The sequence below is a fragment of the Nicotiana tabacum genome, chromosome 22 (assembly GCF_000715075.1).
Source record: "Nicotiana tabacum cultivar K326 chromosome 22, ASM71507v2, whole genome shotgun sequence".
Lineage (NCBI taxonomy): Eukaryota > Viridiplantae > Streptophyta > Magnoliopsida > Solanales > Solanaceae > Nicotiana > Nicotiana tabacum.
The window spans coordinates 85,051,500-85,066,844 of NC_134101.1; the positions used below are offsets into that span (position 1 = coordinate 85,051,500).

The 15,345-nt window shown below is 39.3% G+C and overlaps 1 protein-coding gene across 1 annotated transcript; it reads right to left on the reverse strand.

The window, feature by feature from the left end:
• Positions 1-10,916: 10,916 nt before the first annotated feature.
• Positions 10,917-11,646, reverse strand: LOC142175962 (uncharacterized). Its single transcript, XM_075242973.1, has 2 exons — positions 11,347-11,646; positions 10,917-10,967 (listed from the first exon to the last, which is right to left on the reverse strand). The coding sequence occupies exons 1-2, from the start codon at positions 11,644-11,646 to the stop codon at positions 10,917-10,919; spliced, it is 351 nt and encodes a 116-aa protein (XP_075099074.1).
• Positions 11,647-15,345: the final 3,699 nt, after the last annotated feature.

Consider the following 15,345-nt stretch of genomic DNA (forward strand, 5'->3'; position numbering starts at 1 on the left):
GACTCAGTCGATGTTAGTTCGCACATTGCTCTGAACGCGGACTTAGGTGCGGACCCCGGAGGAAGTGTGCGCAGGGAAGGCCGAACTGGTGGCAAAGGAACTCAAGGCGTAGGAGACGGGGGAGTTAGTCTCCAGATAATATTCGAGATGTTACAAGCTCAACACGCCACTATTGCTCAGCTTCAGAGTCAACACAAAACTCCGAGTATGATCGAACCGGAAATCACTCGCCGTACCGAGCCAGTGTCGGAAAGGACGAATAGTAGTTGGCCAGGGGTTGATCCCACGATTATAAAAATGCTCGAGGAGCTCATCAAAAGAATTGAGTAAGGAGAAAAGAAGATCGTAGATAATGACAAAAAAGTGGAAACATACAACTCCCGAGTCGATCAGATACCAGGGGCACCCCCGATCTTAAAAGATTTGGATTCAAAAAAGTTCGTGCAGAAGCCTTTTCCTCAGTGTGCGGCTCCGAAGTCCATTCCAAAGAAGTTCCGTATGCTGGATATACCGAAATACAATGGAACCACCGATCCTAATGAACATATCACTACATACACATGCAGGATAAAGGGAAACGACTTAGAAGATGATGCGATCGAGTCCGTTTTGTTGAAAAAATTTGGAGAAACCCTGTCAAAGGGAGGAATGATTTGGTATCACAACTTGCCACCGAATTCCATTAATTCATTTACCATGTTAGCAGATTTATTTGGGAAAGTGGATGCCGGGGCCATAAAGGTCGCAGCAAGGAAATCGGACGTCTTCAAGATAAGACAAAGAGATAATGAAATGTTGAGGGAGTTAGTGTCCCGATTTCAAATGGAGCGTATGGAGTTACCACCGGTCTCCGATGATTGGGCCATTCAAGATTTCACCATTGGTTAAACGAGCGGAGCTCGGTGGCATCACGACAGTTGAAGCAGAATCTGATTCAGTATCCAGCTGTAACTTGGGCAGATGTGCTCAATCGATATCAATCGAAGATCAGGGTTAAGGACGACCAGTTAGGAGCCCCTTAGGGTTCCATTCATTCAAATATGTTAGCAGTTAAAGCCCCGATGGATGCCGACAGGGAGCCGAGGTCGAACAGGGAACAATATCAGCCATATATCGCAGATCGGAGGAACAATGGCTTAGGACGCTGTAGACATGTGATTTTTGACCCTCCCCAAGATTTTACATATTGTAGCATATAAATATTTAGTTTAGGCCTAATATCGCTATTTAAATTAGTTTTGACTATTTTACTTTATTTTGTCACAAAAATGAAAATTACAAAAATATTTCCTTTTATTTAGCTAATTAATATCTTATCTAGTCAAGTTTAATTTAACTACCTTACATAAAATTCAAAAAAATACAAAAATAGTTCCACTTTGTTTTTAGGAATATTAGTTTATTTTTGCGATGTTTCTAATCTAATTCCATTTTGGTCTTTTAGTGTGATATTTGAAAAATACCAAAAAATAGGTTTGTTTTAACGGTTAGTCTTATTTTAATAGTTATTTTACTTAAGTAGGATTAATTAGTAAATAAGGTCATATTTTTAGTCTTGTTTACGGAGAAAGAATAAAATTCGGGCTCAAACAACCCATTTTTAGGCATAATTTTCGGACCTAGCCCATAATAACCCAAGCCCAATACCCCTAAAACCCTAGGAAGACACTTAAATGGGACCATAGACCTAAAATCCTCATCAGTAATTTTTAGAGGGACCCTCCCCATCAGATTTTTTGGGGTCTCCTTCATCTTCACAAGATACAAAAACAAAAGAACCCTAGGATCCTAAAAAAAAAACTTCAGCCGCTTAACACGAACCCCCCTCCCCCGTACATGAGTTTTTCTTCTTCATGAAAGCTAACAAAAAAAAACCCTAACAACCAAAACTCCACTGCACAACACCCTTCACAACCCCAAAAACGAGCACCCTTCATCTTTCCTAACGAAGACATTATCTTCTTCGAAAAAGAAGCAGCCATGAGAGGAAGGAGCCGTTTTTCTGGACCTTTCTTATATAATAAGAAGACCTAAGAATTCCAGCTGACCCTCTCTTCTTCACCTTCTTAAAAGAACCCTAGACTAGGAGAACATCCGGATCTGATCCTCACAGACCCAAAACCCACATCCACTACCAGAGTCTGGTGACTCTCAACCAGCAACAACATCCAACGTCACTTTCAACCAGCTCCACCGACGACTTTTGTCCTCACCTTGTTCCCGTTTCTATCTCCCTCACCTTGTTGTCTCTTTCACTCCTCTTGCTGTTGCGATGAAACTCGCCGGAAGTCAGCGAACTTGTAACTCCTGTTTTGATGAGAAGTGACTTTTCGGCGACCATAATTGAAACCGACAAACGCACACAACAACAGTTTATTGTAGAGGTCATTTGAATTTTGAAGTTTTTGTATCTTCTGATTTCAATGGAAATGAGTTAAATTCTGCCCGCGTCGGAATTTGTTTGAGTGTTCATCGCCGATCAAGTTTTCGTCTTGTTATGGAACTTGTTTGAGTTTCGTTGGTTCAAGTTTAGCCGAGGTTGAGGTCTCCGTTCAATTTTCCGGTCCAAGTCCAATTGTTGGTTTCTTGTTTCGCCTCCGACAAGTTGTTTAAGTCTTTTGTATGCTTTGATTTGGACAACTGCAATTAATCTAATTTTCGTAAGGATTTTGGCTCTACCCTGAGGTTATTCTTTCACTCCTTTGTTTTAGTTTGATTACCACCCGTTTTCATGCTTTTTGGTGTTCCGTATAAAGAATGTGTTTGATTTCCTTTTATTAGCTTAAAGCCTTAAATATACTTAAATGACAACATTAGACTTGTTTATCTATTTGTTTGAGCTATATTAAGGACTTTCAGTCAATGACAAATCCTTACATCTTAGGTAAACATTGATATGGTATTATGTTTCTTGGTATACGAATTGGGTTCGGATTGATTTGGGTAAACCAAAAGGCTGATGTAAAATTAAGTAAAGTTTACTCTGTCTTGGGTTACGAGATTTGATTTAAAAGCCTATTTGAAATGTTCGACAGAATTTTATGCTACTGTAGCTTAGAAAACTCTTCATGCTCTCATTTTGTTTGTATAACACATGAACCCTCGTAGTTTGTTTTAGGCGTGCTATAATAAAATTGTCATAGCTACGGGTACAGTTCCCGTGACGTAGTCATGATACATAGTTTCCAAAATTCGGGGGTACATTTATGTGACCCGACCATAACAACTAATAATGTTAATCATTAAACATGTTGTAGATCGTGGGTACGGTTCCCGTGATGCGATTCACAATGTGTACCAAACAAACAAGTGTACGACAATCGTAACTTGTTTCAAAATATTTCCATAAATAATTAAAAGCGGTTAAAGGCTAAAAATGCACAATAGGTATAAAACATGTAATTAATTAGATAATTAGGCCAATAATAACAACTGAACGACCGTGCTAAAACCACAGAACCCGGGAATTCCTAACACCTTCTCCTGGGTTAACAGAATTCTTTACCCAAATTTTTGTGTTTCACGAACTGTAAAACAGAGTTAAACTTCCTCGATTCGGGATTTAAACCGGTGACTTGGGAAACCATAAATTATCCCAAGTGGTGACTCTGAACTTAAATAAACAATCCCGTTTCGATTATTATCTCTTTAATTAAAAAACTCCCATATACCGCTTTCAGTGGTAGAAACAGGAGGTGTGATAGCTCTGACGACTCTGCTGGGGAATTAAACCCAGAACTTCTGGTTCAGGGTTCAGAATTCGAGATTAGAATAATTGTTATAATTGGCTTTGTTTATTATCTGATTTTTACGTGTTTGGGCCTAATGTGCTAAATGCCGCTTTTTATCGCTTTGATATTATTTGAACTGTATATAAACTGGTGCGAAACCCTTCTCTTCTCATCTTCGGGAAAGTGCACGCTGGCGTGACTTCTTTTCTGTTAGTGTCATACCTTAATTTAGAAAGAGGTTCGGACAAGTTACAAAGCCGGATGGTCTTTTGATTCCCGGTACGTAGCCCTCCCCCCCTCGAGTTGTCCGCTCGGGTACACCAAGTGTACAACAATATACCCAGGTTTTAAACCTAGAATAACTTAGCCTCATGCCGAATCCCTAGTAGGAACACATGTTTGCATCATGTGCATTTAACTTTGGGGACTCAACACAGTGGTTGGGTCCGTCTAGGGCAAGCGAACCCGAAAATAAAAAGACCATCCTGATGCATCTTATGTGCTACATGTTGCAGTCTTCAAGGGTAAATGGGGTCATTTGGCGGACCAATAAGGATTGAGGGTAAATGAGAAAGAAAAGAGAGTGAAGTATAAAAATGAAGCAAGTAGGCCCAGTTATATTTTTCTTTCACTTTTTTTCCAAGAAAAAGACAAAAAAACGAACGTGAAAAATCCAAAAAGATTTTGCACTTTCCCATCATTTTCCAAAAAAAAAAAAATCAAGAAAAGAGGAAAAAGAAAATCCAGAAAGAGTTTACATGTTTCATCATTTTTTCAAAAAACAAAAGACAAAAAATATATTTTCTCTAAATTAGTTGTTTTTTTAATTCTTGCCCGTATCCAATCTTCCTGAATTACGCGAACCTGATTCTCGTCTCTCGAGGCGGGATATGTAGGTAACCCACATAGGGTTCGATATTTCTAGTGAGTATTAGGTTCTTGGCTTCACGGGGTCTTAGCTAAATCTTGCATGTCTAGCCACTTTTGGCCACATCGGTAATTTTGCAAAATATGGCTATTTTCGCAAAAGTGGTTTGTTTAATTGTTTGGAGAGTCTTGAATCCACAATTAGGTGTCTCTTTACTTTAAGGGCCATCCTTATCGAATTTGCATGTCTATCCGCTTTTGGCCACATTGGCCGTTTTGTATGGCTATTTTTGCAAAAGTGGTTCAATTAACCCATCTCTTAGAGTCCTAGGTCTACAATAAGATGTTCTCTCTGTTTAAGGTCCATTGTGTTGAATTTGCATGCTTAGCCATTTTTGACCACATATACCATTTCTATAAAATGTGTCATTTCTACAAAGTAATTTTTCCATGTCTTAGAGTTCACTTTTGTTGAGTTTGCACTTCTAGCTACCTTTTTGGCCACATAAGTCATTTTACAAAAATAGCCTCGATCATGTCTTGCATGTGTCCAATAGTGAGTGTTATTGTTTCACATATTGTTCTAAATCCTTAACTCTATTTGGTTTTAGTTTTCTTATATATGTGTGGATCTACTTACCGGAGTTTGAGCATGACAGACACCCCAGGACCATCTGGTCAGGATCGTTTCATTCAGGAGTTGCTTAAGGAGATTTTTTATGTTTTGAGTCTGTTTCTTTTTATGTTGTCTTGTACTTTATAGTCATGTCCAGTAGTAATGATTCTTTTAGTTGGTGTTGGAGTTTGTCGTGGTATAGTTGAGTTGAGTCTCTCGTTATCATATTTCCTGTTTTGTATTTGAAAATGAAAAAAAAGTTGTTGTAATGAATATTCCAAAAAGATTTTATTTTTTTAGTTTAATTTATCCATTACTTTTCCGAACTACACAAAGATCCGATTCATGCGGAGTCATGATACGTAGGCAACCTACACATGGTACGATCGAATTATTTTTTAAAATTAAAAAAATAGAAAAAAGAAAAAAAGAGAGGTGAAATTATGGGATGTGAGAAATGAGAGGAAAGAAAAGAGCGATAATTAGAAGAAAAAAGAGGAAGGGAAATGAGCAAGCCAAGAAGTGCTAGAAAAAAAAGAAAAGAGAAGATTGAAATGAACAAAATTGGGATGATGCTAAGTGACCCTCGAAATTATTCTAGAACTGTTAATTGTTGCTAGGTGCATTGCACACAATGTGATTATTTTAGCTGTTAAATACCCTAATGCTAACAAGATTACCCCATTTTGTTCCTTTTGTTATCTTCATTGAACAGAAGGGTGGTTGGTTTGTGGTTCTTAAGTAACTCATCCATACGACCCAAGATCAAAAAGCAAGGTAGACATGGCTAGTAAAGACTTGGACACGGGTGTTATTGATCCGTCTAAGGAGATTGTTGAGTCAGAATCTGAGTTGAAAGAAGAAGTCTTAAGGTTGAAAGGACAGATGACCGAAATATACCAAGCCTGGATTAGTGGGCATCCTCCACCATTATTTCCCACTAACTACCCTGAAAGCCTTGTCACTATTCCGCCACTATCACAAATCCAGATTCCCACTACTGCTGATATCTCCCAACAACCTTTTCACACTCCACCCGCCAAAACCACCTCATATCTCGCTCTTTTGACCACTCATGTTTTTGTAGCTCATCCACCAGCTACCTATCCTCGATCCTCTAGCGAGACCATGTTCAAAATACCAAGTGCCCAACACGGTGCTCCAGAACCAACTTTCAAGGTCTCGGATCCATACTCTCATGCTTCTCATTTTGAGCCTCCCGGGGAAACTGAAAAGCCTGCTAAGACAGTGGAGCAAGATAAGATATCCAGGAAGGTGAAAATCTTAGAGCAGTCTTTAAGAAACATGCAAGGGTTGGCAGGTCAGAAGAGTATTTCCTTCAAGGATCTATGTATGTTCCCTGACGTTCACTTGCCCGCGGGATTTAAAATATTAAAGCTTAACTTATATGATGGATGTGGAGATCCAGTAGCCCATCTGAGGGGTTATTGCAGTGAAATGAGAAGTGTTTGCGGGGAAGATGAATTGTTGATGGCGCATTTCAGTGAGAGTTTGAGTGGGGAAGCCTTGGAGTGGTATACTCGTCAAGATATCAGTAAGTGGCATGCATGGGGTGACATGGCTCAAGATTTTGTTTCACACTATCAGCATAATGAAGACATTATTCCAGACCGCTCCTCCCTATCTCAAATGGAAAAGAAAACCAAATAAAGTTTTAGGGAGTTTTGGTTTAGATGGAACGAACAAGTTGCTCGGGTCAGTCCTCCGATTGATAGAAAATATGCTGCTGAACCCTGCCAACGGCAGGATCCAGTGGGCATTCCTGCTAAACGCTTTCAGCCTCAATATTGACCCCATGAATATCCCCAAGCTCCACATAATCCACCCCAGTATTATCCTCCGAACAACATCCAGCCATCTACCCAACCATTAGGTCACTCCCTAGGGCAAGCACCGGTATCCCAAAATTCTCGTGCACCTTCACAACATTTTCAGGCACTCTATAACCCTAACAAATATAGGCATGGAGGGAAACAACGGCAGAAAGACAATTTCACACCAATCTGGGAATCCTACACAAACTTGTTTGAAAGGTTAAAACATTCTGGCTTGATTGAGCCGCTCCTCGGCTATACTCCAGACCCATATGCAAAAGGTTTGATCCTACTGTACGGTGCATGTACCACTCTAATGTCCAAGGGCATAACATCGAAGTTTGTCGTGCTTTGAAAAGGGAAATAGAAAGAATGATTCAAGAAGGAATAATTGTGATCAAGGACAATGACAGGGGGTATGAGAATCCTCTTGGGAACTTACTGACTGAAGTTAATGATATTGAAGTTGGTAATGGTCTTGATAATATTGATGTGGAACTTAGTGGCTAGGATGTCGAGCTTGGTAATTGGAAAGACGCTCCTTTCTTGGTTAGCTGGGGAGGAGTCTTGGTGTTTTTTTTCTTTTATGTTGTCCGGGTTATTTCAAAGTTGTAATCCAGATATTGTCTTGTGAATCAAACCCTTCTAACCTTTTATTTTGCCTAGTTCATTTAGTCGTAGTACCCCTTTTAGTGTTATTTAGGTTTTTCCAGGGTCGTAACCTGTTGCTCCCAAATGCTCACGCAAGTATAGGTGGTCGTACAAGTAATAAAATGATATGTTGAGTGTCGAACCTACAGAGACTTATATCAACTACTCACTAACACACCAATATTGTTATTCCGTCAAGCTAAATTTGAGTTCAAGAGTTTAATTATGCTAAACTACAATTAAATTATCAACCTATAAAATGATTGCTATGTATTCAATAAAGACAACTATTCCAGGGTTGTGATCGATTCACCAATCCTATTGTGTTCTAGTTAACTCTTCCTCTCATAAAATTCACTCATGGTTGCTAATTAGTCGATAATTGCTCTCATAGCCTTCTGCCAAAGTACTACTCGCCTATTCAAAATAGATTAACGCCTATATTCCAATGGAATCAATCTATTAAGAACGTATTAAGATTATGATATTTAATTAAGCACAGTGACTAGGTATATTCCTATCCTAACCACAAATCTGCCCCCAAGGGTTAAGATCATGCTCTCTTCAATTCTTCTCTAATCTAAACACGGCTTTTCCAAGCATAACATAGATAGTAAATAGAACATAACTGCTGGCCAGACAATTAAGCAATTAATCACAGAATTGAAGAAACAACCATATATTAGTGAATTATAATCGAGGTTAAGTCAACGTTAAACAACAATATTCATGGATAAATCACAACCCCAGAACAATGGGTTTTTAGCCACTCATAATACTAGCAAACAATTGCATAATGTTTGAATAATTGAAAATACTAGAAAAGATGAAGAAATCTGAGATGTTCTTGCTCCTGGATGTTTCTTGTGTGTATTTTTCCTCCAAAGTGGCGTCTCCAGGTCTAAGCTCTGCCAAAAGTCCTCAAAATAGCGTTTTATATGTATTTATACCAAGTAGTGTCGGGCCCAGACGAAACACCCTTTCCTACGCGAAATAGGACTCCGGCTCTGCGACGTGCTAGTGGAGATTATCAGCAGCCTTGTATTTTTCTTGTCAGGCCATTTTTTACACTGCTGTGCCGCACCCTGCGGCGTCCCATGTGGCGCGGTAGTGAGAATTTGCAAAATTCAAAACATGAAAGTTGTAGACCTTTCGAATAGCTTTCCAACGATTTATTGTGGACCCAAACGGAGTTCTGAGCGAAAAGTTATGTGCATTTTACTAGACAATGCGTCGTATGTCTGCTCGATTCTTCGTTTCGTTCTTAACTATTATCCGTTGATCCTCGAACACAATCCCAACTTAATTTCTTGGGCTTTTACTCAGACTTCAAAGCTCCAAATCGCTTGAATTCATTCCATAACGCCTACATAGATCGGAATCACTCCTACAGGCATAAAACACATATTTAGGGCAGAACACTAGCGATTAAAGCTCAAACTCAATTAAAGTGAAGTAAGTTAGAGTGTAATAAGAAACTAAAATACACAATTATAGCCTATCATCAACACCCCACACTTAAACCACTGCTCATCCTCGAGCAATCATACTACACTTTATATAGACACGACCCTTTTAAACAATTCTCCTAACTCATCACACCAAGAATATTCAAAATAGACTAAGCACAAGAACATCTTCACCTCAAGGTTTGACTCACAAGTACCACACATTATTCGCAACTCACCCACTTACTCTAACATAGAGGTCACTGAAATTACCTTTCCTTCATGAATCAAGTGCCCTCACACAACAAAAGAGAGTAGTTCCACACAATAAAATTTAAGAACAATTATGAACTCAAGATAGAAAGAATTCACTCACTCTTAGAAATAACATTCATATGCCACAAAAGATGCACCATAGGCTTGCCCGTAGTGTACTACTCTACTAATCGATCTTATTCAGTCTAGGATCAAGTAGGACTTTATTTGGTTGTAATGTAGGCTGCGGGACGGGTATGATACATTTAGATATAAGAGTGACTATACCTCCCTAAGCACTTTAATACATACATTTTAACATTGAAAACCCCACACTTATGTCAAATCATAACTCCACCTTCACATTAATATATATTAACTCCCCACTTTTTAAAGCACAATTATATGAAGAGTCACCACTATCACATATTTTCACATCAATACAACTAATTTTTTTTCTTTTCAATTTATGTGGCTCTTACTTTTTCAAAATAGTGCACCTTTCTCCGTATTCATTAGTTCCACTCAAAAGCCAAACCAACCACCCACACTTTAACTTTTACAAAATTCATTACAATTCAAGTGCCCATGAGAGGTGAAAAGTTTCAAATAGATGGTTAATTCAAACAAATGGGTAAAACTTGTAATGTGGTTGCCAAAGAAACAAGATTACAAGCTCAAAGAGGTTAACTATGATACATAACAATTAGGTGGGTAAAATATTTATATGGCTCAACAAAGAAACGCCTATATCACTTCCAAGACTGAACAAAACTACTATTTCGCTTTGCAAACACACGGGGCAAGTTCTAGACATCAAATGCAATGCACAAAATAACACAAAACCTTACACACGCATGACACATAACTCACTCAGGATTGGACTCATCAAGACACTCTAGTCAGAGAAGTTAAGCAACATTAAAATCATAAAATTTAAGGTACTTATATAAGAGTCAAAAACTGAACCTAAGCATCACCACCAAAGTACTCACTATTCTCAAGGCATGACAAGGTTAAAAGAGATTGCTTCAATTCAATTCACGTCACCATGGCTTCTATCCTAAAAAAATAAAACTACCTACACCCGGTTCAAACAAAACCCTTGGAAAAGAACTGCGACACAAAGAAAAACTAAGGGGGAATTACTACACTACCTACAAAGAGAATCTTTTTTCCTTTTTCTTTAGACTTAAATATCTCAAGAAAGCTGTCTAGGAGATCCATCGTTGGGACAAGTCCAAATAAATTTATTTATTTATTTTTTTCAATTTGTTTTCGAGCTACTAAAATACTACACAATTCTACATCCTACTAATCATCTAGAGAATTTTCCCACCCCATACTTAAAAGAGTGCAGTGTCTTCAATGCACAAATAAAGCAAAACAATAACAAGAGTGGACAAGAAACTCCCTGAAAGGCCAAAGGCCGAAGCAATAACGGCTCACGAGTACTCAGACTTCTCCCAGGCATAGTCCTTTGTGTGGGCACCCCACACTTAGTCCTCAACATCTAACTCGCTTTTGCACTTTTCCAATGACTTTGCCTCATATGTTTATAATCCTACAAAACAAAAACAAATACTACAACAATAATATTAAAAAAATAAAAATTAAAGAAAATATTAAAGATGGGTTTCCTCCCAACAAGCGCCTGATTTAACGTCGCGACATGATGCATGACCTCGCTTCCTCATTAGCGAGTACAACTTTGGTCTTCTCACAATCAATTATTCCTCCCCAATAGTGCTTAACTCTATGTCCGTTCACCAAAAATTTTCTTTCACCATTTAAAGCTCGCAGCTCAATTGCACCATAAGGAGTGACTCTTACCACCTCAAAAGGGCCTGACCATATCGATTTTAACTTCCCAATAAATAACTTTAGCCTAGAATTGAACAATAATACCTATTGGCCTGACTCGAAGTGATGTGGCTTAATACGCTTGTCATGCCATCTTTTAGTCTTCTCTTTATATAGCTTAGCATTTTCGTAGAGTGCAGTCTGAACTCATCTAATTCATTCAACTGCAAGAGTCTTTTCTCACCCGCGGCATCAAGGTCCATGTTCAACTTCTTAATGGCCCAATACGCTTTATGTTCAAGTTCAACAGGCAAGTGACATGCCTTCCCATAAACAAGCTTATAGGGCGACGCTCCAATTGGCATTTTGTATGCTGTTCTATACGACCAAAAGGCATCATCTAACTTCGCAGCCCAATCCTTCCTATTCAAACTCACCATCTTCTCTAAGATTTGCTTTATTTCTCCGTTCGACACCTCAACTTACCCACTTGTTTGAGGATGATATGCTGTAGCAACTCTATGGCGGACTCCATATTTAGCTAGAAGATTATTCAACATCCGATTGCAGAAATGAGTCCCCTCATCACTAATTAAGGCACGTGGAGTCCCAAACCTCGAAAATATATTCTTTTTCACAAATGCAGCTACCACCATGGCATCATTTGTTGGCAAGGCAATTGCCTCTACCCATTTCGACACGTAGTCAACTGCTAGCAAAATGTATTTATTTCCTCTGGACAATGGGAATGGTCCCATAAAATCTATACCCCACACATCAAAGATCTCAACCTCCAAGATGTTATTCAAAGGCATATCATGCCTCCTTGTGATTGTTCCTGTTCTCTGACATTGGTCACACTTCTTAACAAATGCATGAGCATCCTTGAATAAAGTTGGCCAAAAGAGACCAGATTGTAGTACCTTTGCAGCTGTTCTATCTCTTCCATGATTCCCCCCATAAGGTGAAGCGTGACAGTCATACAACACCAATCCCACCGCATTTTTTGGAATGCATCTCCTCATCAACTGATCAACACATTGCTTGTACAAATATGGCTCATCCCAATAGTAGAAGTTCACATTATGTAGAAACCTATTTATAGCTTCAGATTGGATTTCAGGAGGAAGTACCCCACTCACAAGATAATTCACATAGTCTACGTACCATGAGGGAGGGTCTTGGGTTATAGCAAAAAGTTGCTCATTAGGAAATACTTCTTTAATTTGGCCACCCTCCTCCACGTGATCTTGATTTTCCAGCCTTGATAGATGGTCAGCTACTTGGTTCTCTGTCCCCCTTCGATCTCGTATTTCTACATCAAATTCTTGCAGGAATAACACCAAACGCATCAATATAGCCTTAGATTCTTTTTTGTAAACAAATACCTGATTGCTGCATGATCGGTATGGACTATGACTTTCGTTCCCACCAAGTATGCCCGAAATTTCTCAAAGGCCCACACAACAGCTAACAACTCCTTCTCAGTGGTGGTGTAATTCAGCCGTGCATTATCAAGAGTCTTACTCACATAGTAGATAGAATAAAACACCTTGTCCTTCCTCTGGCCTAGCACTGCCCCAATAGCATGGTCACTCGCATCACACATAAGTTCAAATGGTAAGGACCTATCAGGTGCCACAATAATGGGAGCAGACACCAACTTCTTTTTAAGTTCTTCAAATGCCTTGAGGCAAGCATCATCAAAGTTGAAAGTTGCATCCTTTTCAAGCAGCCTGCATAACGGAGTAGCAATTTTTGAAAAATCTTTAATAAAGCACCAATAGAATCCCGCATGTCCCAAGAAACTCCGGACACCCTTCACTGAAATAGGCGGAGGTAATTTTTCAACCTCCTCCACCTTTGCCTTATCAACTTCAATGCCGCTCCTAGATACTCTGTGACCAACACGATGCCTTCTTGTACCATAAAATGACACTATTCCCAATTCAGTACTAGATTTGTTTCTTCACAACGGGCCAACACCTTGCTTAAATTCCTCAAGCAATCATCATAAGAATGGACTAATTCCCTTGATGTCAGCAATAGTTCACCCAATAGCCTTTTAGGCTTACGGAGTACTTTGAGCAATTTTTTTTCTTGAGTGTTAGTCAAGTTGGAGGAGATAATCACGGGCAATGTCTCAGAGTTCCCCAAATAAGCGTAACACAGGTGCACTGGTAGAGGCTTAAGTTCTAGCTTTAGGGCTTCTTCAATAGATGACTTAGGAGGGGTCAGAGTGACAGGTCTGTCCAACTCCTCAAATTTTCCAAACCCATGGATATAATTGCAGGACATATCAAATACTTGCTCAATCTCTCCCATCATTTCATCTTCACTATCTTCTTCATCCCCAATCAAACCTCGTTCAAGAGGATCTATAGGGCTCATATAAGGCGCTAATGATGTAGCACCGATTTCCACCATAGAAATCATGGATAGCTCTTCATAGTGGGCTGGCAACCTGAGTGATTTATAAACATTGAATTCCTCCACTCGATCACCTACTCTCATCGTCATCTTTCATTCACAAACATCAATAATAGCTCGGCCCGTGGCTAAGAATGGATGCCCCAAAATAAATGGGACTTCCTGATCAGGCTCGTAGTCCAAGATAATGAAATCAGCTGGGAATATGAAAGAACCCACTTGAACTAACACATCTTCAATCACTCCTTCAGGATGAGAAATGGAGCGATCAGCCAACTGTAAGATAACTGTTGTTGGGCATGGCTCACCCAACCCCAACTGTCTGAACACAAATAGTGGCATCAAATTGATACTCGCTCCAAGATCACATAAAGCTCGCCCAACAGCATGTTTACCAATCGATATTTGAATAGTGAAACTACCTAGATCCTTCAATTTCTGAGGTAACTTGCCTTGAATTCTTGAACTGCACTCCTCAGTGAGTGCCACAGTTTTGAACTCGGTCAGCTTCCTTTTATTCGCCACTGTGTCCTTGATGTACTTTGCATATTTGGGTACTTCTTGTAAGATGTCAACAAATGGAATATTAATTTGCTCCTGCTTCAAAATATCAAGAAACTTTTTATATGCAGCGTTATCCCTTAATTTCTAAAATCTTTGAGGGAATGGAGGTGGTGGCCTTGCAACCAATGGTGGGGGTTGCTCAGCCATCGCCTTTCCAGCTGGCTTCTCTGACTCCTTAGATTTTTCTGAAGTTGATTCTATAGCGGTTGTCCTCTCATTAAAAGTAACATGTCTCCTCTTTTTAGACAGAACTTCTTTTAATTGTCTCCCATTCCTCAACGACACGGCATTAAGGGATTCCATAGGATTAGCTTCAGTGTCACTTGGAAGAGCTCCTGCTGGTCTAGTGTTTTGAGCACTGGCAAGCTGTCCCATTTGGCATTCCAAATTTCTCATTATTGTGGCTTGGGCTTGCTGCTCAGCCATAAATATCTGAGAGAGGGCTTGCTGTTCAGCCATCACTTTCTAAGAAAGGGCTTGCTGCTCAGCCATCACTTTTTTCAACATGTCTTCAAGGTGATTTGTTGGACTCGCTTGTTGTTCAACCTGAGGTGGTCTATATTGCTGTTGAGGTGCTTGAGGCCTGTATTTATTCTGAGTACCTTGGTTTCCACCCCAAGAGAAGTTTGGGTGGTTCCTCCAGTTGGGATTGTAAATGTTTCCATATTGGTTTGTTTGGCCCCTATTTGAATTACCCACAAAGCAGACAGACTCTGGGTTAGCAGGGCATATGTCGCTCGTGTGACCCTCTCCACATATTTCACAAAACACTTGAACCTGTTGTACCTGTTGTGCTTGTTTCTTGTTGATAATCAAGGCCATCTGATTGACTTGGTTGGTCAATGTAGAAATCTGCACTGATAATGCTGAGACGACATCTAACTCAAGAACTCCTATAGACTTTTGCACAGTGTGTCTCCCCATCTCTCCTTTCTAATATGGATTGCTTTTGGAGAATTTGTTCAATAATGCATATATCTCGTCAAAGCTTTTCTCCAACACTTGACCTCCAGCTGCAACATCTACCACAATCTTTGTATCAAGATGTAAAGTTATATATAGCCCAAAGTAAAAAAAACACAAAATCAATAAAAATAAACTAAGAATCTAAATATATATAGTCATCTAGAAAAAAGTAGGGCGCA